This window comes from Penicillium mononematosum (assembly GCF_028829835.1).
Source record: "Penicillium mononematosum strain IBT 11891 chromosome Unknown utg000003l:1.0-8172316.0:1.0-8177699.0, whole genome shotgun sequence".
Lineage (NCBI taxonomy): Eukaryota > Fungi > Ascomycota > Eurotiomycetes > Eurotiales > Aspergillaceae > Penicillium > Penicillium mononematosum.
In genome coordinates, this window is record NW_026643273.1 from 5,728,756 (window position 1) to 5,751,420 (window position 22,665).

General features: G+C 49.1%; 6 protein-coding genes across 6 annotated transcripts; 3 read left to right on the forward strand and 3 right to left on the reverse strand.

Annotated features, from left to right (window-relative positions):
- Nucleotides 1-3,126: 3,126 nt before the first annotated feature.
- On the reverse strand, nucleotides 3,127-8,068 carry N7519_007196 (ATP-binding cassette glutathione S-conjugate transporter YCF1; the record flags this gene model as incomplete). The annotated part of the gene is made up of 6 exons (XM_057293972.1): nucleotides 3,127-3,384; nucleotides 3,441-3,532; nucleotides 3,596-3,664; nucleotides 3,727-3,881; nucleotides 3,939-7,693; nucleotides 7,781-8,068. 6 exons carry the CDS (start codon nucleotides 8,066-8,068, stop codon nucleotides 3,127-3,129), a joined length of 4,617 nt encoding a protein of 1,538 aa, XP_057148783.1.
- Nucleotides 8,069-8,699: 631 nt separating this feature from the next.
- On the reverse strand, nucleotides 8,700-9,807 carry N7519_007197 (ankyrin repeat domain-containing protein; the record flags this gene model as incomplete). The annotated part of the gene is made up of 2 exons (XM_057293973.1): nucleotides 8,700-9,159; nucleotides 9,221-9,807. 2 exons carry the CDS (start codon nucleotides 9,805-9,807, stop codon nucleotides 8,700-8,702), a joined length of 1,047 nt encoding a protein of 348 aa, XP_057148784.1.
- Nucleotides 9,808-10,914: 1,107 nt separating this feature from the next.
- On the forward strand, nucleotides 10,915-12,183 carry N7519_007198 (uncharacterized protein; the record flags this gene model as incomplete). The annotated part of the gene is made up of 1 exon (XM_057293974.1): nucleotides 10,915-12,183. The coding sequence occupies one exon, from the start codon at nucleotides 10,915-10,917 to the stop codon at nucleotides 12,181-12,183; it is 1,269 nt and encodes a 422-aa protein (XP_057148785.1).
- Nucleotides 12,184-12,714: 531 nt separating this feature from the next.
- N7519_007199 (putative C2H2 finger and ankyrin domain protein) lies at nucleotides 12,715-14,705 on the forward strand (the record flags this gene model as incomplete). Its single annotated transcript, XM_057293975.1, has 2 exons — nucleotides 12,715-12,763; nucleotides 12,817-14,705. The coding sequence occupies 2 exons, from the start codon at nucleotides 12,715-12,717 to the stop codon at nucleotides 14,703-14,705; spliced, it is 1,938 nt and encodes a 645-aa protein (XP_057148786.1).
- Nucleotides 14,706-18,045: 3,340 nt separating this feature from the next.
- Nucleotides 18,046-18,823, forward strand: N7519_007200 (uncharacterized protein; the record flags this gene model as incomplete). The annotated part of the gene is made up of 2 exons (XM_057293976.1): nucleotides 18,046-18,247; nucleotides 18,312-18,823. 2 exons carry the CDS (start codon nucleotides 18,046-18,048, stop codon nucleotides 18,821-18,823), a joined length of 714 nt encoding a protein of 237 aa, XP_057148787.1.
- A 771-nt stretch (nucleotides 18,824-19,594) lies between these two features.
- Nucleotides 19,595-21,045, reverse strand: N7519_007201 (AP-2 complex subunit mu; the record flags this gene model as incomplete). Its single annotated transcript, XM_057293977.1, has 3 exons — nucleotides 19,595-19,601; nucleotides 19,663-20,653; nucleotides 20,709-21,045. 3 exons carry the CDS (start codon nucleotides 21,043-21,045, stop codon nucleotides 19,595-19,597), a joined length of 1,335 nt encoding a protein of 444 aa, XP_057148788.1.
- Nucleotides 21,046-22,665: the final 1,620 nt, after the last annotated feature.

Consider the following 22,665-nt stretch of genomic DNA (forward strand, 5'->3'; position numbering starts at 1 on the left):
TTCGAATGATCATCGCCTTTATTTATCTTTCGGGGATCCAATGTGGAAAAGAAAACTGGAGCCCGACTGACCAACGAACAAGACCGTTCAATTCCACTGATCCCCGACCATAGGGCGTTTTGTGGCTCTCTTCAACTCCCCGGGAGCGCCCGGTTTCCACGCGAGTCAGTGGCTGGGGAAAAATTATGCGCTGCGGGGCGGACAGTGACAAATACATCCCAGCATCTCCATTCGCCCCATAATTAAGGTGCATGCCATTATTACCAACTACTGTGCTGACTGTGGGCTTTCTGCGTCTGTCGTAGACGGATTATGTAACTCTCCAACAGGAAACTTGATTACAGGCATGAAGGTGCCACTTCTATTCCACCGGGATTCGCTCATTTCCGAATCGTTCAATGCAAGGAATTACCCTTCCGTTCCATCCGTAGAGCTAATCAAGTGGGACATCCTGAAGAGATTTTGAGTTCTAAGTATCAAAGTTTCGAAACTAGGTCTAGCATTCCCCTCATCTCGATGATCATGGCTCTAATTCTATATTGTACACTTCCTGTTGTGCGAGGGTTTTAGTGTTTGGCTATGGGAACGAAGCGATCCTTCAGTCCCGCCACATCGGTACTCTCAGGGCAAAGATAGGTGCATTGTGCATTGTGCATGGGATTGTCGCGGTGTGCGGTGGTGTTTGTGGGTATGTTCCCACCGTGGCTGGATTCGCCCTTCCCCCTCAGGGCTGAGTCGATCGAAGGGTTGCAGGCGTTCCAGTTCCCTGATTGAGACTCGACAAATCCAGATGTTTCTTGGAATATATGTATTTTTATACGACTGACTATATGCAGATAGTTCATGCCGCTGGGCTTTTTAGGAAGTATAAAATAATCAAAATAAAATCTGTTCGCGTAAAGAGAGGGGAAGATGGAACAGGTACTACACAAACCAACGCCTTGTGGGTTCATGACGTTCCTGGAAAAGACTCCAAAATTGCAGAGACCTACCATCGTATGTGTAGGACTGGAGCTGGGATGATGCGCCGGTAGCGTGCATAGTGGATAGTGGAAAAGACAGACCGTCATTATGGAGCACTCTATACAGAGACGGGATCAAATTCCGTAGGCTGGTCGCACAACCAGCTCCCAAAATCGCCAGCCACTGATGCGTAGTGGACTCCATACTCCGTACATCAACGTACATACTATGTACGATCGACCAGGGAAGCGGGGATGACGTCCGGTCTTGTTCGGTGTGAAGACAGTTACCATTTCGAGTGGAGGCTTCGGGCTTTGGACTAAAAGAGAAAGTGGATAAAGGGATAAATTCGTAGTTTGACAGTGCATGAGCACACAAATCCTGCGAAAATAACAAGACAAATTGAAACAAATTCGCTTGGAAAGGCACAATTCTTCCCCGAGTAGAGTTACTATCCGGGAAACCCTGATCGCTGTCCGTGCGAGATCGATCTACTTCTGTGAACATTGCCTCTTTTGTCGACGTGCACAACCTGGGGGAGTTCGCGATCTCAAGATCAAGATTGCTGTCTCTCTGGTTGGTTCATCAAGACATGGCCCATCGAACAAGATTCCGGTGTCCACATCCCAGATCAGTCGTGCAGCCAGTGTGTTTTGAGGTCATCCCTTGCCTGGGATCTGGATGGCTGAAACATATCCTGAACGCAGGTCCACAGCCAATCAGATTTGATGAACCGGGAAAGGTGGGAGGTAATGCCATGCGATTAGATTCACACGCGAGAAAAATACGTATGTTGTAGATGCTATCCCTTGTGTTTCGAGTCTATCACTTAAAGGGCTCCAGATTAAACATCTGACGTGCAAATCAAAGTCGAAATCCACTTCTGTCATTGCCCCTCCTTTTGCCCCTCTCAACGCCTTTTGCCTCGGGAAATATATATTTCAGGTTGAGATATTTCAGACAGCTATATTGTATACCAGGTACTTCAGCAAATGAAACAGTTGTTCCTTATTTGAACAATTTACTCCATACATGCATGTACTATAATTCCAACCGCGTGGGGAGTCTGTTTTGCAGGCAGCAAGGAGGTATGCAGGAGTGTCGTATACGTACCTATTTGAAGTTGGCAGATCTATTTTTTTTCTCGCCGGAGATATATTCTCAGGATGTGATCGTCGAACCAGAGAGAAGGGGGGGAATCATGTGGAGGAGGGCCTAGGTGCATGGTTTTATTATGTCGAGTGAAGATGACAATCTTAGCTTCATGTCCTCGCGGAATAGCTTCAACATACAGATAAGTAGAGCTTACAATTTGTTATATTTACCCGAAGGCCTCCGAGTAGACTGAGATGGACAGGTGGCCAACCTTTCACCGCTACAATGAATTACTCTATGGGATATCAAGATGTCACCGCCACGTTTAGTACAAGACACTACTGCAGATAATCATCGTAAACGCTGATTTAAGTCTGGGAATGCTGTCTGTTCGTTTAGTTTGATGCATAATTACGTTGTTCAGCTGTTCACTTGGGTCTAGACAATGATGTCGGTAGTCGTCTTCAGGTTATTCACATATAAACATTGTGCACGGCCATTTGATCAAAATGTCAAAAAAAAAGGAAGGTAATGTACGAAAGGGAATCACTTTTATCTTTTTAGTTCGCAGGGTCAAATCCAATCGGATGTCCTCATACATGGAGGCAAACCATCTCCAACATGAAACGAGGCTCGAGGACAGCATATTAAAAAAAGAAAAAGACATCAGGGCAGAAATTCAACCATTTAGCCACTCACCCACCGTTTATGTCCATCCCTGTCAGGGGGGGTCCTGGGGTCCCCCTGAACTGTGCAATGAAAAACTTTTCTTCAGTACATGTACATGCATATATGCACAGACACCTGCGCCACATTCAGCACCACAAAGTCACATTTGAACGGTCAGGAAGGATCTGCTGTCAACATGACCCATGCAAGCAGCAAAGAGCATCCGGGACCTCTTAGGATCGGCCCGAGGTACTAAAAAGAAAAGAAAACCCGGCCTCCCCGAGCCACTCAGAGGTGCATGGATGGGGTTCAACTCAGGTGGGCTGGCTGAGTGATTCTTTTTGTCATCAACAGGAAATCCGGGGATTCGAGGCCACTGCAAGCGATTGAATTTTTACGCTATTGCGAGGAGACAATGCCACCGTCGCTGTCGAGAAGGCCGGCCTCCTTGGCGAGCTCGTAGAATTTGCCGCCGCTCTTGATCAGCTCTGCAGGCGTGTCGAATTCAGCCACTCGCCCCTTGTCCAGAACGACGATCCGATCTGAGTCGATGATCGTGTTGATGCGGTGCGCAATCGTGATAATAGTCCGATCGGAGAAGATGCTGCTGCGCAGAGTGCGCTGCAGCAGCGCATCCGTCTCCACGTCAACTGCAGCCTGTCGCCATGGTTAGCTGAAACTATCATCCAAAAGCAAAGACAGAACTATCTTACCGTTGCCTCGTCCAGAACAAGGATATTACTAGGAGTCAAAAGAGCGCGGGCGAGAGAGACTAGCTGGCGCTGGCCTTGACTCAAATTGGAGCCTGCAATGATGTGTCAGGGGACAGGATGCCTTAGGCAGTATGTGGACGCAGATAGTCACTTACCTCCTTCTTGGATCTGAGCATCCAGTTGCCCGTCCATCCTCGAGACATGGTCCTTCAACCTCGCATGATCTATTTATTACAAACCGATTAGTCGCTGGACACCGCGGTAAACGGATTTAAGTTAAACCAACCTATAACGCTCCAAAGCTCGGTGTCATCGTGGACACGACGAGGATCCAAGTTGTCGCGCAAAGTGCCTTCGAACATGGCGGGATCTTGAGGGATGATAGCAAGACGTCCACGAAGATCAGTCAACCCGATTGTAGAAACATCGAGCCCATCAATACTTAATGTTTGTTAGCTTAGAGAAGAAAAACGAAAGGTAATAGTGGTATGTTCTTACCTGATGTTTCCTTCAACACCCTCGATAATCCGGAAGAGGGCCAGCGTGAGCGAACTCTTTCCGGCGCCTGTTCGGCCAACAACACCGATCTTCTCCTTAGGCTTGATATTGAGACTAACATCCTTGAGCACAAGGTCGAGCCCAGGGCGATAGCGGGTGCTGTAGTTATTGAACTCCACGGCACCTTGAGCCGGCCAGCCGATGGCAGGGCGACGTTTGAAGATCACGTCGGGTGCCTCACTCGGGAGATTAGCGTACTCGAGAACCCGCTCAACCGACACGATGTTGGTCTCAACCTCGACAGTCTGGCGGACAATCCAGTTCAGAGACTGCGTAATCTGCAGAGCATATGACATGGCCAAACCAACAGTGCCCGGTGAAAGATCAGCGCCAGTCGCAACGGCCATAATTGCAAGCCCCGCGGATGCAAGAATGATGATTGAACCAATGAACTCGAGTCGAACGGCAAGCCAGCGATTGGCACTGATGGATGGGAAGTAAGCCCGGAGGTTAGCATCCATGCGCCATTCATTCTCAAGGGCGAATCGATTCTCCTGTCGGTAGGCACGGATGGTCGAGATGCCGCCCAGAGATTCCTGGAAGTGAGCGTAGATTGGGCTTCGAGTGACACTGTCCAGACGTTTCAACTCCCGCGAGGTACTCAGGTAGTACTTCTGGTAGCTAAGGTAGATATAACCCAAAGGAACGACAAATAGCAAGAAGTACGGGGTGGCTGACGCAATGACAATCATGGTGAACACCGCACGGGCAGAGTTTGCGAACAACATATTGAAAGTGCGAGCAAGTACCTCATCGACTCGATAAATGTCGCTAGAGAAACGGTTGAGGATGCGGCCAGATGGTGTGGTTTCAAAGAAGCTCATGGGGGAGCGGAAGATAGCAAATGCCATCCGCTCGTGAAGCTTTCGGGATGCTTCGATAGAGCAGAAAATCCACAGGATCAAGTTCTGCACAATGACCAAGAGAGATGATCCCAGGCCAAGCGCCAAGTAGACACCAATGAACTTTCCAACCTTAGCATTGCTTCCATGGGCTTCGTTCCAGTCAGTCCAGTGCTTCAACCAGAAGTTGCCCACCACTTGAGCGGTCTGAGAAGCCACCAAGGCAAACAAGTAAACAATAACTGCCACGATATTGCTATCCTTTGCGTATTGACCGTAAACACCCCATTTCACCTTGCCTTGCTCTGCGACTTCTTGGGTCTGCTTGCTCTTGAGGACGTTCTCCTCATCTCCCAGCTTGCGCCGGGGACCTTGCCAGCTCACAGTGCTTGCACGGCGCAAGGTGACGGTACTGGTCCGTCTACGGGCCTCACCACCACCTCCCTTGATGGGAACAAGGTCACCAAGTTGTTCCGCCTCGTCGCTGTCCGATGTACCACCGTTCTGAACGATGGTGGTTGTGACTGAGCTGTCGGGGCTAGCAAGGTCATCTGAGCCACTCCCAGTACCTTCATCGTCTGAGTCAACCGTCGTAGAGCGAACGAGATTGGAAATCTCCCCCTTCATGGCCATCAGTTGTTCATAAGTTCCTTTCTCGATGATGGTCTTGTCCCGCAGCAGGCCGATAAAGTCAGCCTCCTTTAGTACAGTGATTGCGTTTGTTGCAAGAATTCTGGTCTTGCCACTGAGGAGACCAGTTTTGCCGAGCACTCTATTGATGATGTGACGTCCAACATGCTGATCGACCGCAGAGAGAATGTCGTCCAAGAGATAAATATCGGCACGAGCATACACAGCTCTGGCGAGTGTCAACCGTGCCTTTTGTCCTCCTGAAAGGGAAATGCCACGTTCTCCGACTTCGGTCTGATCACCATCGGGCAAGTTCTTGAAGTCGTCGAGTAAAGCACATGCTTCAACGGTGAGATCATAGAATGATGGGTCCCATCGGTGTCCAAAGACAATGTTCTCTCGGACACTGGCGTTCATAACCCACGGCGCTTGGGCGACATACGCGATTCGACCACGTACAATCACCTCTCCCTGGTTCTTCCACAGGTCACCCAGCAACGACTGTAAGAGAGAAGATTTTCCAGCGCCAACTCGTCCAACAATACAGCTGAGCTCTCCTTTGCGTGCACTGAGATCGATGTTTTCCAGCACAGTCTCCCCGCTATGACGATTCCAAGTGAACGAGGCATCGCGGACACGGACAGACTCGTCACCGATCTGCGCCACGGGATCTTGGAGGACAACAGCATCAGTCTGCAGCTCCTCTGCGGTTAGATATTCTATCAATCGCTTCACCGCCACGGAAGATTCAATAACGGCTGTAATCACCATAGGCAAGATAGAAAGCGGGAATGTGAGCAAATTGAACAGCGTCAAAGCAGGGAACACAATCTCAGTAGTCAAAGGTTTATCATTCGTCAACACAAAGACAGTGAATGTGGAGCAGGACACGAGGAAAGGGGTAGACTGCCAGGTGAAGTTGGCAATGGATTGAGTGGCGCCAATTTTGCGGAGCGTGTTCAGCTCGAGATCATTTCTGATATGGCTGAGTTTGTTCATGAAAGCCGTGTTCCAGGCGTAGAGCTTGATGCTCTTGATATTGTTCAGAATCTCAGTCATCAATCGGGTCCTCGAATCCTTGTTCTTCATTTGGATGATCTGCAACTTCTTCATCATTCGAGCAATGACACCGTTCAAAGGAATCATGAAAATCATGACTCCAATACCAGCAAACATGCTCGGTCCAAGAAGTTGGTAAAGGGAGAGCATACACAGGGTGATTTGGAAAGGCGCAGAGATTAGCTGAGTGCCGAACTGGGTCAGATCTGCAACGCGCTGCTGGTCAACTGCCATGTGATTGACAATATCACCTGTCGTCTTTGCCGAGCGCCCTTCGTTTGATAGTTTCAGCGACTTGGCATAAATCATAGCAGTCAAGGCTGATTTGACTCTCATGCCAGTGTCAAAGGCACGCTGGAAATATTGATGGAGGAAGCTTGTCTGGCAGACAGAAACAACAAACATTGACAAGGCGATGGCAACACCCCTGATGACAGGCTGCGGGTCTGGGCTTCCATACGAGTGAATGAAGGCAATGAGAAGTCGTAGAAGTTGCGGTTGCACAAATGCAAGGATATCGCTTCCGAATTTGATTATCGCACCACGCACATAGGGTGCACCGAAAGCCTTGAAGAGCGCTGTCCACAGAGATGGCTTCGTCTTTTCGAGCTGTTCATCCCACGCCTCCTGCAGGGCATTGCCCGTGACCCGGGTGGTATCGCGTCTGCGGAGGTTCCAGAGGTCGTCCTGGGTCAAATAGTTTTTGTATCCATATTTCATCATCGGAGTCATCCAACTGAAGGTGAGAACCGAGAAAACATCGGCATAATTGTAGGGACACTCGTCCTCGTCTCCGAGCGCATCGTAGGCGCTTTGCTTCTTGGGCACGAAATATTCTAGCACAAATTCAAAGAGTGCTAGTCCCAAGCTGATATTGAAACAGACAAAGTAAGGAAGTCGGCCGATATATTCCTTGCGCGCGACCAGGGACCGGAGTTTGACCGCGTAGGCGATGATGAAGAAAAGCCAGTAAAATAGGACAACACCATTGGGCTGTCTACTCCGCCAATGTTCCAAATATTGCACTGAAGTTATCACCCCCAGCGAAATGATTGTCAGGATGGAAGACCAGAAGCGAAAATCGGCCCAGAAGCTTTTAGGGTCTGATTCGACTTGGATCGCCGCTTGAAGGGCGGTAACGACGATGAGAGCGGCGAGAACAGTCTATGACCAAAATACCAGTAGTCAGTACATTATCAATGACGTCCAAGGATGTGCGAAGGTGTGCGGGGGTGTCCGGCATGTACTAACCAACTTGGTGTAGAAGTGCCAATTCTTCGATACGGGCTGCGGAATCCGCTTCCTCAGTAACAACCACAAGGCACCCAGTCCGCTCAGTGTACCCCAGACAGCTACTACAGCCACAATCACGTCAAGGAAGCATGGCGTCAGATCGAATCTCGATGAGCTGAGAGGGCCCCAGCCCTCGCTATCTGTGCAGAAAGGCTGTCGCCGGGAATCAAGCGCCGATCCAAGGGAATGTAAGAGGTGCCCCGGGCGGGACGCCTCTAGGACCACCTGGGATTGGCCATCCAGCATTTTTCTTAGTGACTTCGTCCCAGTATGCCTTTCTGTGCACAGGCAAGAAAAGATACAACGTTGGAGAAGTACCTCGAAGAAAGAATGGGGTGTTGGTTCAAGCTAGGCTGCTGACAAAAGCAAGAACGGGCAGCTCCACTTTACGGGGAAATTCCCGAAGTCGGGGGCTGCTTACCATACTCATTCGTATTCGAAGTCAGGCTAATTAATTAATTACATTGTACTTGTACACATGGAGGTAGGGTTGTCTGGAGTTCTTGCATGAGACTTGCGTAACATGTATTAACAGCCTAGGTATATCTTCCTGACTCACCTCATGTTCGAATACGAATTTTCCAAGACATTTTCACGTGATTCGAAACGACGTAATCCTTGGGGATAAGCGCACTAAGACCGATGCGGCTATTTCTTATCGGCGTTGGATTCCAACTTTGGAACTTTGGGAAAGGTTGATGGCTTCGAGAACTGTTTGTAATGCTGGTCAACATTGATGTGTCCATCGTTTATTTTATATATACTAGTAGTAATAATGTTAAAAAAATTGGTATCCTTTATTTGCCACAAGTAACAATTTCCGAATCGAGATAGCAATATATATTTCTCGGTATGGGCTATATAAAACTTTTAGACATCAATCGTTGCCCTTAGTATATTCCTCAATGACCTTTGATATCTCTTCATTCCCCGAGGTACGTGCATATTCGGCTGCGCTACCCCAGCTTCCTCTTTTATATGGATCTGCCCCATGCTCTAACAACCACTTAACTCGCTCAACTGCTCCTGCCATGACTGCATACACAATCGCGTACTGTGCGACCATGTGTCGGGACTCTTCTTTCTGATTAACATCAGCCCCACGAGCAACCAGTAGTTCCATTACTGGAATCCTGCTGGTATCAAATTCCCGGCTCGGGACCACACGCCCAGCATGTGGATTCGTACCGGGAGGACAAGCCCCTGCAGCATAGTGTAGTGGTACACCGTTTTGAATCTTAGCACCTGCATCTAAAAGCATACACACAGCCTCAACACCTCCATGAATTGCAGCTGCCTCGAGTGCAGCACATGAGGAAGTATCTGGTCCACCACACCTGTCATGGGTGGTTTTCTGCACGCCAAGGTTGGGATTGGCCCCATGGTCGAGAAACCAACGAAGAAGAGGGGGGGCTCTTGATAGTCCGAGGGAGAAGAGTACTACCATAGTAACCTGGGGTGTTGGGGGTCCATTCATACTGGGTAAGAAGCTCAAAGAGAGCAATTTGTCGTTCCAAGGGTACACAGAAGATATTGCTTGGAGTTTCGCGAACAATGGGTGAGCCACGATCGAGGAGATAATGAGCAACCTCAATATTGCCAGAGCGTAGGGCACGTGTGAGACCATGGTGAAGAAAAGCAGGTGTCAGATTATTAGATGAGACAATGGACTGAATGATGTAGGGCGGGCCGTGCTGGCAGGCGGATTCAAAGGGCCCCAAGAAGACGGGAACTAGACCAACCGACACAGGATTTTCACAGATAAAGATAACATCAGTGGGCTCCAGTATGGGCAAATCATCATATTTGGATCCCATTATCCCTGACTGAGGCTGCATTTGCTGTCGCGGAGTGTCACTGTTGTTGTTGTTGTTGCTGCTGCTGCTGCTGCTGGTGTTTGGTTGTTGCTTAGCAGCCATCATTTGTATTTGATGTCGGCGTGCATCAAGCATTAGCTGCTGTTGACGCTGCCGTTGTGAAGACATGTTGCCAAAAGCGATGATAAATTCTGGTCTCCTATAAATTCTGGTCTCCTATATATTAACTTTTGCCAAAGTCAACGGGTTGGGAGATTGATGCCAAAGAGACGCATGGGCCTTGCGATGCCAGTCATGTGATATCCTATATACACAGATTCGAAAATGTGCTCACAGATCAAGTATAGGAAAAGCCAATATTATGAGTTAATTGGAGTATGTACGCGCCTTGAAGATCGAAGCATCAGTTCATTAACCATTCTTCACTCTGAATGACTCGAGTCTTATTTTATTCCTTAATCGACCTTCGGACCAAAATCTTACCGGGAAGACAGGAAAAATAGAGACCTTCCATTCCTGAATCTAATGGCCTACTCTTTACCGTCAAAAGAAAAACTGAGCTGACTATACGGAAAGTCTATCATATTTTAGTGATAGGAGGTGATGTTTAGAACAAAGCTCACAATCTTATTGTATCTAAGCCCAAGCAAACAAGCTTTGTTGTCATTGTCCCCAGCAGCACTGCGCACAGCTCTTTCAATGTGATAGCCTAGTCACCATCATATAATTACCTCTTTGGGTATCAATGCCACAGAATCACACCTTGCCCTTTACCCTTACAAAGTCTTCACCCACCAATTCTTCTCTCAGAATCAGAGATATTGAATGGGAATCTACATTGTTCGAATAGGAAAATCAATACCATTGCTTCCTCTACAATTCCACCCACCACATACTTGCTTGAGTAGCAAGTACACATGTTTCTCCATATAACATTTACCACATTGCTACAGTCCAGGAATAATAGCCGCCGCTACTGTGGGTGGGAAAAATTGGCATCTTCTATGACCACCGAGTCTAGTAACCCTCTGACAAAACCCCTCCCAACAGGACCATCATACCCTTTCCCAATAAAGCTTTACCAGTTGCAATATCCAAAGCTCCGAAGCAGCATTGAATGTGTTTACCGTGTCTTCGCACATTGCGATCTTCGATTCAACTCAGATCATTAACTCTTGGTCAAGCGAAAAGTGCTTAGAGTGGGATTGGAAGTCTCACAATCTGAGTGATCCCTTGTCGTCCTCGGAATGTGGTGCAAAGAAAAAGAGAAGTTTAATGGGCTCTGTTGGGGCCATCGCAGACACATTTTCCTGTCTCGACGAGAACTTTGAGCTTAAGACGATATCGATGCGGATGATGCCGAAGCCATTAGCCGTCGACACCCTAGAGGATCTCATTGACAATACCACTGTTCCCACAACAACCAGCTCACCCACAACTACTGCTACCATTATTGGATACTCCGTCACAGAATCAACTACTACAGCTTTCAGCTTCACCTCAACAGGTGATACTCAAATACTATGTCCTTCCGATGCTTACCAAAAGTCAAGCTCCGTGAGCATAGACCCTCTGGGCAGTACTAACATCGGAGTGATGGCCACAATTGAGCATTCTGCATTGATCTCAGAGGGTATTACCACTATTCAACCAGCTGAGAGGTATGAAATTGCAACGAGTGAAGTCACAGGTCCAACACAGCCTGCCTCCAAGGCAAGTCTCTCTAGTGGCCAAGATGAGAGAAGGATGGTCAGTTCGTTGATTGCATATACTTCCCGGGACGCTTCTCCTCCTCACAGCGCTTATGTCGAGAGCTTGGCACCAATTTGGATTGATCAGCTTGGACCAGTGTCTGCGCAATGGTTTGAATATCCATCATCCGGTCCCTCAGCTGTAGGGGTAAAGGGCATATACGGGTGCACGGCAGTGATCATAGTATCCGAAAAGGGTGTGTACATTGCCCACATCTGGGAAAACCCCGTATTCGTTGATCGTGATTTCAATCCAACTGATGACAACTCGTTCACGATAAATGTGTTCAATTCCCTCCGAGACGGAACAGAATATGCACAAAGTGTAACTGGTCTGATTGGGACTGACCAGAACCCCGGTGTCTTGAATACAATTTACGCACCCAAAGTCTTCGTCCTCACACCCTTCACTACTGATTGGGATAGACAAAACTTTGGAATTTCCACCACACTCAGATATCAAACGCGTGTCCAAGATCTCGTGCAAAAGATAGCAAGCATTGTTCCCGGTTCAGGTGGGAATGGAATTATCCTGGGTTATACACGTACGAGTCGGCAGGCATCGAGTCAGGAGCCAGGAATTGCAGGAAGAGCCATTTTGGAGATAGATCCTTCTTACGCAAGGCTCACTACAGCGTATGACTCGAAATCCACGGGCCTCCAGATTGGTCGTTGGCGTTTGTGGGTAGAGGACCAGTTGATTACTTACCAAGACTTCTGGCTCCCGCATATTACAGCTCCTTGGGCACTTACCGACGAGGCATTGGCTAATACGACCAACCGGAATAAGTAGAGGAGAAGCAAAGGAAAAGAAGAATAAACAACATTGAAGTTAGGGCAAGTGTAAAAAGTACGTCATAATGTTGCCTCTCGCTCTCAAATCACGTGATAACAACAGGTACTTGAAAGGCAAAAGGCGTAAACAAAGTAGATAGAAAGATGGCTACCTACATGTAGGTATGTAGTGAAAAGAGTATTTGTTAGGAATGATGCGCTAATACGTGAAATACAATACCAAGGATACAGGAGTGGGTGTAATTTCCTAATTGGGAGGCCGACTCGTTGTGGCACAGCAAGTTTAGAATTACTCACAGGAAAAAGAACATTCTCGAGGACGCAAAAGGGGCTGAGTAAAGGTTCAGAATATGACACAAAAAAAAGGGATTGCAAATTCAGCATCTACAACATAGACATAAACGCGACAAAGCGAAGAAAGTCCTACAACATTGTAGTACCCGCATTGCTCTTAGGCGGTAAGAGCCCACTTATCAGCGTCATTGGAGGGGCACCACGATCTCAATACACATTCTTCGCCCAGCCCATCATGGTCGACACGACTCAAATGGAGGAGCTCTTGAAAAGGCCTCTCTATGGTACGCCTCCGAAACCCCATATCGCCGTTGATCCAATCCGCTGATCTTTCCAGTTTACGATCTGCCGCCAGAACTTCTTGCCAGCTTAACGGCCAAGACCACAAGCCAACCTGTCGCCGAACAAGTCCCCGAACCCTCTTCCAAAGACCTCGAACTAGCGGCGCAGGACTCCGCGATCGCAACATCCAACCTATGCTCCCTCTGCAGGGTCTCTTACAACAGTGTACAGGAACAACGCAGTCATGTCCGCTCGGACCATCACCGGTATAACATCAAAGCCCAGCTGCGCGGGAATGCGCCTCTGGAGGAAATCGAATTTGCAAAGGCTATCGGAGAGCTAGATGAGTCTATATCCGGTTCTGAGTCCTCGGAGACAGAGGAGGAGGATTCAGAGGGGGCCGCGGGCACAGCGCTGTCCGCCCTGCTGAAAAAGCAGGCTAAGCTCTCTCACCCGAATGAGGACCCGGAAATGACTGAGACACCGATCACGCCGAAGCATCCCATATTCTGGCTGTCTAGCTCGGGATTGCCATCAAATAAGTCCCTAGGTGTCTACAGGGCCATTTTCTCAAATGAGGAGCAGGACGAACCCGCTCACCTAGTTGACACTCTACGACGGAAGCAGCTGGCGCCTATCAAAGCGCGCACCAACAAGGCAAGCAACGTGCAAGAACCCGCTGCTTCGGGCCCGCATATTTTCATGTGCATGATCGGCGGTGGCCACTTTGCGGCTATGTTGGTTTCGCTAGCGCCAGAGATCCACCGAAAGCAAGGAGGAGTTGAAGACAGACAGGCTCGAGTCATTGCGCACAAAACGTTCCACCGATACACGACGCGGCGAAAGCAGGGTGGCTCGCAATCTGCCAGTGATGCGTCGCGCGGTGCTGCCCATTCTGCAGGTTCAAGTCTGCGCCGGTACAATGAGGCTGCACTTGAGAAGGATATCAGAGAGGTTTTGTCGGATTGGAAAGAGATGATTGATACAGCCGAGCTGTTGTTCGTCCGAGCTACAGGAAAGACAAATCGAAAGACCCTTTTCGGTCAATATGACGGACAGGTCCTCAGACAGAACGACCCCCGACTACGAGGGTTCCCCTTTAATACTCGCCGTGCGACTCAAGGGGAGCTCATGCGGTCTTTCAAGGAGTTGACCCGCGTGAAGGTCAGCGAGGTGGATGAAGCCGCACTGGCTGCGGCTGAAGCTAAGAGGCGAGAGGAAGAATCAAAACCATCTACTCCTGTCCCAAAACCGCAACCACAGAAGCCGAAACTCTCGAAAGAAGAGGAAGCTGCCTTATTGCACACATCCCAACTGCAGGCACTTATTCGCCGCTCAAAGGTTCCCGCCCTCATGTCCTATATCTCAAACAACTCCATACCTTCTTCTTTCACCTTTACGCCCGCCGACTCGCCACAAAACTTCCGCTGTCCCACACCCCTCCATCTCGCCGCAAATCTCAATGCACCAGCCGTAGTCACGGCCCTCCTCACAAAAGCCGGGTCTGACCCAACGGCAATCAACAACGAAGGCAGAACCCCATTCGAACTCACCGGCGACCGAGCCACTCGCGACGCCTTCCGTGTTGCCCGCCACGATCTCGGCGAGTCACAATGGGACTGGGAAGCAGCCAAGGTTCCGTCAGCGGTCTCTAAAGCTGAGGCCGAAAGCCGAGCCGAGAAAGAACGCAAAACAGCCGAGGAGGAAGAAGCCGCCCGGCGCAAGGCTAGCTTGGATCGTCTGAACCGCGAAGAGGCCGAGAAGGCGGCGCAGCCGAGAACGACTAAATCCGGCGGTCGTACTGTAGGCGCTGTTGAGAAGTCTGCGGCTGAAAGGAGAGATGAGGAGACTAGAGGCATGACGCCGGAGATGAAGATGCGATTGGAGAGAGAGCGCAGAGCGAGAGCGGCGGAGGAGCGCTTCAAGAGAATGCAGGGTCAATGAGGTTTTGTTTGTATACCCTTTGAGCATTGAAGTTTTGACGGCGTGACTACGGCCATGAATATTCCATTCCTAAGTAGATATTGGCTCCGGGTTTGCCATTGGGCGAAGAAAATATTATTCATATTCATCTTTAGCATCTCTTTCTCTTCCTCGCTATTGTTTTGCGCAGCAATAAACCCAGGAGTTCCCTATTTTCAAACAGTATCAAAGGTTCGGGAGCTAATAACACCAGTGTCACTGGGGATAATACTCAGCAGAACGAGAAGTCACTGAATGGCCATCCCTAGGAAGCAAGTTACGCAGGCAATAGTTTTTGGTCCTTCGGGCATATGGGCCGCGGCCTACAGAGGGACAGGAGAGCGAGTGAAGGCAAAAATAGCGCTTGCTAGGACCACCGGACAAGGATAGAGGGGCTTCCACTGACTATTGGGCACTAAGAAGCCAGGGTCCAGTGTAGTGAGCCCACTTCTACTTCGGTAGCCTCTTTATTCTTATCCCTGTGTCTCGGGTAGGGTTAGTAGTCACCGAAAAAGGATAGCGGGTCTTTATCGTGTGACTGTGAGGGTAGCCTGGCAGGGGGATAAGAAAAGTGGGGAGGAGGGGAACTCATTACAGAAATAGGGAGTGTTGATCGGGAGCAAAACTGGATAGATGGTCTCACTTTCAGGCCAATGAATGGGTGGTTGAGCGACGGGGAGGCCCAGCGTAGATGGACTCGGTTTGCAAGAGTGGTAGACTAGTATTGCAAGGCAAGCGCTTCTTGGATCGCTATTGAAACGTTGAAAAGCTACGGTACATAAAGCCTGATCTGATTCTATAGGTCCTCTTTCGCAAGGGTTCCGGTATCTATCCTGGGACAAGGCAATATAACACAACCCCTAGACCCAATCACAGCGCCCTATCAGCTGAAATGTTACTCTCGAAAAAGAAAAGAAAAGCAAGAGTGTATGGAGTAAAAGACCTGGACCTTAGAGAAATGATCGTCAGTTGAAGCACACATGTTTGGCCAGAAATTAAGACAGGGAGAGAGTGATGGGGCAAGAGAACAACCAAGGGATCTATATTGAGCTATGTCTGAGACGATGAGGCCATCAAGGTGAACCTGTGAAACCTTGTATCTTGCCCTATAAGCTCTAAGGCGGGGCCTGGAGGGGCAAGTAGAGTCCCAGCCACATTAGGGCACGAACAGATCAGAAGAATGTGGAGATATGATCGACATCAAGGCCCGTGGGAAGGGGCTTATGTCTTGCATTACCGCCACTGCAGGAGAAGCTTAGATAGCATCCATAGATACCTAGGTAGGAGAGAATCGAGAATCGCCCTGGAAATTGGAAACTTTCATCCATTCTAGGTTTGGTGTATATTGCGTTGTACTATTGATGACATGCCTCTCTGTGTCCTAAGTTCCTGAAGCCTAACCTTGTGATAATCAATGATCCTCGGTGGGAGCAGTTTCATCCTGGGGCTACCCCTTGCATGAGATTGGATTTCGATCTGTGGCTGGGAGCACGGGTCTTGGAATGGAGGCTCAGAGTACTCCGAAGGCTCTCCACTCGGTATTGTAGATAGGACTAGGGCCGTCTGAATAGTCATGGGTCTAGTGGCCCTGCTAGCCCTTCTAGTTAAGCTGGATTCCAAGGAGCAGGCACCCCTTTTCAATTGACACGAATGGAATATCATCTATCAAACTGTATGTACATTGTAGTATTCTGTAATGAGCAGAGCAATGAGTCTATGTCTTATAGACCTGTAGAGGACTTGTCGGCCCGCAGTGTGCAGCCAGTCTGCACCCCACAGTGTGGAAGATGCAGAGCTCTGCAAGATAATGCAAGCCGTATCTTTGCACGAGTTGGCCTGAGTAACCCCTGTAAGGAGAAGCAAGGGTGGTGGGAGTTTCTTACAGTACAGTATAGAAAATCCCCCGGTGGGATGACCCTGGTTGATCCTATTGGGCACATGGCATTCTAAGCATTGACCCACGAGCAGTACTGCAGTACTCTTTATTCACGTACATGCTGTACTCCATTGATAGAATATCGTCCATACAGTATGTTGTACGTTGTTAGGGCACATGTGCCCAAGAGTCTTGGCGCGGCACGTCGCGCGACGCGAAACGCGAAACGCGTCAACGCGTTGAAAATTTTGAAAGCCACCATTCTACGGAGTACCATTCCGCTACGATATCTAAAGGTCTAAGAGGAGGTTCATACATGTAGCAGTGTTTAAAGGTACTACTAGTCCTAGAGCCCTAGAGGGCTGGTATGGCAGGGAACACATCTCCTGGGCTGGTGAAGGGTAGAAGAAGGGTAGGAGAACAGTAGGAAGGGAACGTTCACCCTCTTTCAAATCATTATTAAAACGCGACTTCCCCCAGTGGCGAAGATGGAGATCAGGAAATCAAAGAATATCGTAGCTAGGTATGACCTAGCGCGTCTAACAGGGCTGTGCTTTGATACCTATGCAGACCAACGCCATTGACGTTACAGGCTTTAATTCCATTGCAATACAATACAATCCAGATCTACTACTCCAGATACGGAGTACAACATTGAAATACAAAGAAACTCGAGTGCAGGGGATCTCCAGGGCTGTTGCCCGAATAGGAAATGTAATTGAAAAAAAGTGTCTCAGGGGTGCCTCGTGCCTGTTGCCCTCTCCAGGGCTCTCTTTGTATGCGCCTTGCATGTAGTCCCTCTTATCCTAGACTCCTTAGTATACTGTTTCACTGGTCTATAGTTGCAAGTTCATCAAGTACTCTGTAGTTCAAGTATAATAGAACGGCATTCCTGTTCCTATCTAGTATTCCCATCATCACACTCACTTTCGTTGACCCTTGAGATATCTCTCTCAATCCCTTCTTTTTTTCCATCTGTTTCAAGTCCTTGAACTGTCTCATCAAAAAAGAACCTTGAACCTAAGAAATCATTAATAGAAACACATTCTTTGTGACCGGAAATAAACTTGACGTTGCACGATCATTCGCTTGACCGTTTGCGGCCCCAATTTTCTTTTATCGCATTTCCCCTCCAACTTCTTCTCCCCTACACACTCGCTGCCCAAAAACATTTATATCACCACGCTGTCGCATTCCCCGGAAAAGGTGGAAATCGAAGCGCATTTCAACGACAAGTTAATTCATTCGTTTTCGCATCCCCAACTCCCTCGTCGCGCATCGAAACCGCCTCCGGCGCAATCGCAGCCTACCCACAAATCGCGCGCCCGCGCAACTCGTTGACTCTCTCTCTTTCTTTGATATCATTCATCTTCAAACCAACTTCAAACCACTCAAGTCGCCCATTAAATTTATATCTACAATCATGCTACTTCCATCCGCCCTCCCATGCGATGTGCGCCGGTCGTCTCGCTTCACCCCCAGTCGCCTATTCTCAACTCCTCCCCATCCGACACAGGGTTCCCATCGGGCAACGGTCTCCTCGGCACCTGTCGCGCACTACAATCTCTACTCAACAGATCGCCCACACCTTCATCGCGATCAGTGAAATCCCAACGCCTCCAGAGCCCCATCCCCTTCAACACACCTCGTCGCTCGCCACGATCACACAAGACCGTCCGACCCGCCTCTCCCAGACAAACACCACCACCCAGAACCGCCGCTCTCACACCCCCTCCCCCCTCCATCTGCACCCGCCCGCGGCGCAAACAAGCGCCGCCGCGACATCCTCGATGACGATGACAGCGACGCGGAAACGGGTCGGCGCAACCGCTTCGCGACTCCCAAACGCCGTCGCCACGTTCCCTACAATATGCCTCTCGGCCTTTCCTCTACAGACTTTTACTCTCTACACTCTCCTCCTGTCACCCAATCTCCTCCCTCTCCGCCTCGTCGCCGCGTGGACTATGACATCCCAGCTGGCTCACCCGACCCAGACGCGCCTCTGCCCTCCATCGAGGTAACAGAGGAACATATCCCTTCGGCTCCACAAGACTGGACCGCCGAAGAAGACGAGCGTCTTCTCGAGCTGGTCCTCGAGAAATTCCGCCTCTCCCAACAAGAATGGGATGAGTGCGCGCGCCAAATGGGTCGCAGCCATGTCGGGTCCAGGTGGCAGTCCCTCGTTGGTGAGGGTCGTGTTGGCCTGCGTCCGCGTCGGTGTTGAACATTGCGTACTGCAATTATTACCGTCTTTTATTAATGTATTATATGATCTCTGTACCTGTACCCTGTGACTGACCCTGTTCCTATTGGCCTGACTTGGCTTGATTTCTTTGTCAAACACCCCTGTATTATCATACCTTCTTGTATTTGTGAGACTGTTCATTTTTCTTTTCGGGTTGTCTATTGACCAGCACAAATTGCTTTTGTTTTGGTGTTGTGGGTTCCGTTCTACTCGGGCTATGTGAATATGCTTCTGATTGCTTTCCTGCTGATATACTGTTCATTTTGTGTCACTTACTCTTCCACATCTGTCGTTTGTTCCAATTGTACTACTATCTACATACCACTATCGACTTGACTTATTTATCATTATCTATTACTCCAACTTCAAGATAGTAACTTTGTAGTGTTACATTCGTCTCATCGTATCTTATTGTTTTGACTATCCAGCTCTCTCCCAAGGTTGGCTCAGTTGGTAGAGCCAGGCTTTTATCTGGCCCCATGGATACCACAAGGGTTAGATACACCCAGAGCTGAGTGAAACATGCTATTATACAACCTCAAACCTGCCTACAAGCATATAATCAAGGTACGGGAAATGCAGAATTGGATACTTGTGAAAAATCCATGTATGTGTCCATCCAACGCCAGACACCAATTGTGCTGCGCAAAGTAAAAATGACAAGATGAAACCGGGCTCAAGTCCATCGATATCAACACTGCTCGTTGGGGTTCTCTCCCAACCAAAATTACCTCAGAATTTCAAGCACGATCAGAATCTAAATGAAGCAATTGAGTCAGCAACAAAACCATAACCAGCGCAAAAGATAGAACACATACCGAATCTCGTAGCTCCCTGCGCGAGTCATGTAGCGCACCCATTTGACAGAGCTATAGTTATTCTTCTCAAAGACCTTAAGATAGCGCACCAGCAAACCAGAAGAGGTAAACATAAGCAAACTAAACGAAAGACTCAACGGCGGCCGACTCCAAGCCTTCTGATGCGTCATAGTCGTAAGCGTCGCCTCAGCATTAAGCACATACTCCGACTGCCCGGAGAAGCGCGCAATCTTCCAGACAATATTATTCTGCTCGGGCTCGTACTTCGCGCGACCCTGGCTCGTGCGCTCCGTAGTCTTGGCAGTATTAAGCGGCGTGGGGATGCGAATAACGACATTCGTCGCGAAGAGCTTGGAGCTATAATTCGCCTTGATAGCAACGCTATATTCGACCTTTGTGGTACCGATCTCGCGCACAATCGGATGCACCTTGAAGGGCAGGTTGACGTTCTCGGTGGCGCGGTAGCGCATCAGCTCGAACTCGCCGTCCGGCGGCACGAAGGAGATGATGCGGTCTGCGTCGAACCGGCCCAGCTTCACGCACTGGTGGAACTGGCAGTCTTCCAGCGTGACGGACCCTGCTGCGGCGCGCGTGGTCTTTGAGGTGCTGAGGCCGTTGCCGCCGCCCGGGTTGTTCATGTTGCTGGAGGACTCGCCGGTGTCGAGGAGGAGGCGGTCGTTTAAACCAAATTTGCATTCGGGCGTGCCGGATAGATAGGCGCGCATGACGATCTGGCCGTTGACGTCGGCGCGGAGGACGGTGCCTGTTGCGGACATCAGGAGGTTGACGTCTTCGATTACGTCGACGAAGGCTTCGTTTTTGCGGTATTTTATGTCGGAGCGGCGCCAGGAGATCGCGCCTGTTGCTTGTTGGGTGATTCGGGAGGAGTCGGTTGGGGAGTTGGCGATGGCGGATTTGACGCCTTCGGTTGTGATGTACATTTTCAGGGTATCTGGATCGGTGTTCTGGGGGTATCCGAAGTCAAGGATTTCTGGATCAATTGTTAGGGTCTGCTTCGACGCCATTGGTCCTTTCTCAGGTCTTACCATCGAGTAGTTCGTAAATCAGGACGAAGTTATTCTTCACGGCCTCCTCGTCGAGCTTCCCGAAATAGCTCTTGCCCAGCATGACCAGCCGGTAGAGGAACTCGAAAACCAGCGCGGCATTGGCGTTGCTCTTGGTCACAGCTACCAAGTAAATGTTCTCGTGCTTGACATGGCTGAAGGTCGTCGAGCCCAAGGTCAGGATCGGCGAGCGCACCTGGGGATTGGAGATGACTTGAATGCGGAAGATGTCGGCCAGGCGCGGACGACAATCGCTGCGGAAGGCGCGAAAAATGAGGTTTTCGCCCTTCTGATTGAATATGAGGATCCCCGAGAGCATATTGTTGTGGTGAGTCGAGTTGTTCCTGGGGATTGGAGTTGGAGTGCGGAAACAGGGGTGGGGGTGGATCGACACCGCCTGAGGTATAAAAGGGTCAACTTGGACTGCAATTGATTCAGTGTTTTACTTTCAAGTCTTGAAGTGGGCTGTTTCACTTTATTAGAACTCGAGGGGAATGCCATACTCGCAGGGTAAATGGTAGTATTTACCGAAGTTTAGGACGTAATTACTAGAAGGTTAATACATATGTAGTTTGTTACCGCTATGCCATTTACTAGTCTTTTAGCTCGTAGAGCAGAAAAAATATATATATATATATATATATAATCTAGAATAGATGGGATTGATAGAAATAATAAGTAAGCTTTAAATTTGTGCGCGCAACACATGGAGAGAAGATGGACTCGAAAGGCAACATAGCACAAAGACATGGCCATCGGAAAATGAGCTTGAGGCTGTACCAGAGATCGGCTACGGCCATCTACCAAGCAACTAGAGAGTCATTTGAAGTGGTTGATTAAGGTGATTTGGTTCTGGGGAGTACTGCAAAGTTACTGTTGAATCTGATATAGTAGAAGTTTTGTCCACATCTCATAGTCGGATCTCAGTCGTTGATCCAATAGCCCTTACAGCCTTTCTGATAATGAACACATGCTTAATTGGGCTTCGATCCTGAGGTTTTAGTTCTCGCTCTGTAACTCTATCATAACTCGGTCGTAAAAACCCAGCTTTCCAACACTAGTATACGCCCCATAAGAATACGCTATAGCCTGGTTCCTCTTGCTGCTGAGGCAAGTCGGACGGTAGTCCACGAGGTTGAGTCGGTAGACATAACTACTCAACAGGAAACAGTTGTCGGAGTAGAGATAGGGATCGAAATCTGCTGGGACTTGAGGGGAGGAGAGTGGGACATAGTTTTGCTCGTAGGCTTTTACGGGACGAAAAGAACAACTGAATTAGTGGTGTGATTCATTAGCAGGTACTTAGTACGTGCGCTATTATTCGAATAAAGGCCAGAAGGAAAGCGAGAGGATGAATCAATAAAAGGAAGCGAAAGACCAGGCCTTCCAGCCTGCCAGTATAACTACGAGACAGAGGTCGCTATTGGCATGATTTTCACCGCACTTAGGCGACAATAGTACACATCACGTACTTTAGTCGGGCATATTTGACATTTTCACAATTGACAGTCAACCTTTGTCTAACAAACCGCTAATACTTCCTATTATAAATATTAAATAGGTTTACTGCCACCTGTACCTCGCGTTGGCTGTGACAGGTACCTTGACCCAGTGATCGACCACACCAGTCCCCGAGTACATGCGATCGGCTCTAGAGCACAGACTGGCCCTGAGCTGCCCGCTGAGCACCTGAGCGGCCCCTTTCATTCCTTAACTATGCCCTTCCTTTCCCACACCCTTTCCAGGGCACATGGCCATGACTACGGAGCACGTCATTTTAGCCTTAAGTACCTTATCGTAGGTGTACATCGATCACCGTTTCTCCAGCTTTAAATGGCTACTTCACCTAGGTGAGTACGCGGAGACGTGACCTCTCTTGTAGATCCATCGCCGCGCCCCGGATTTGGCCATGGCTGTATTAATTCTACGCAGTTGGCTA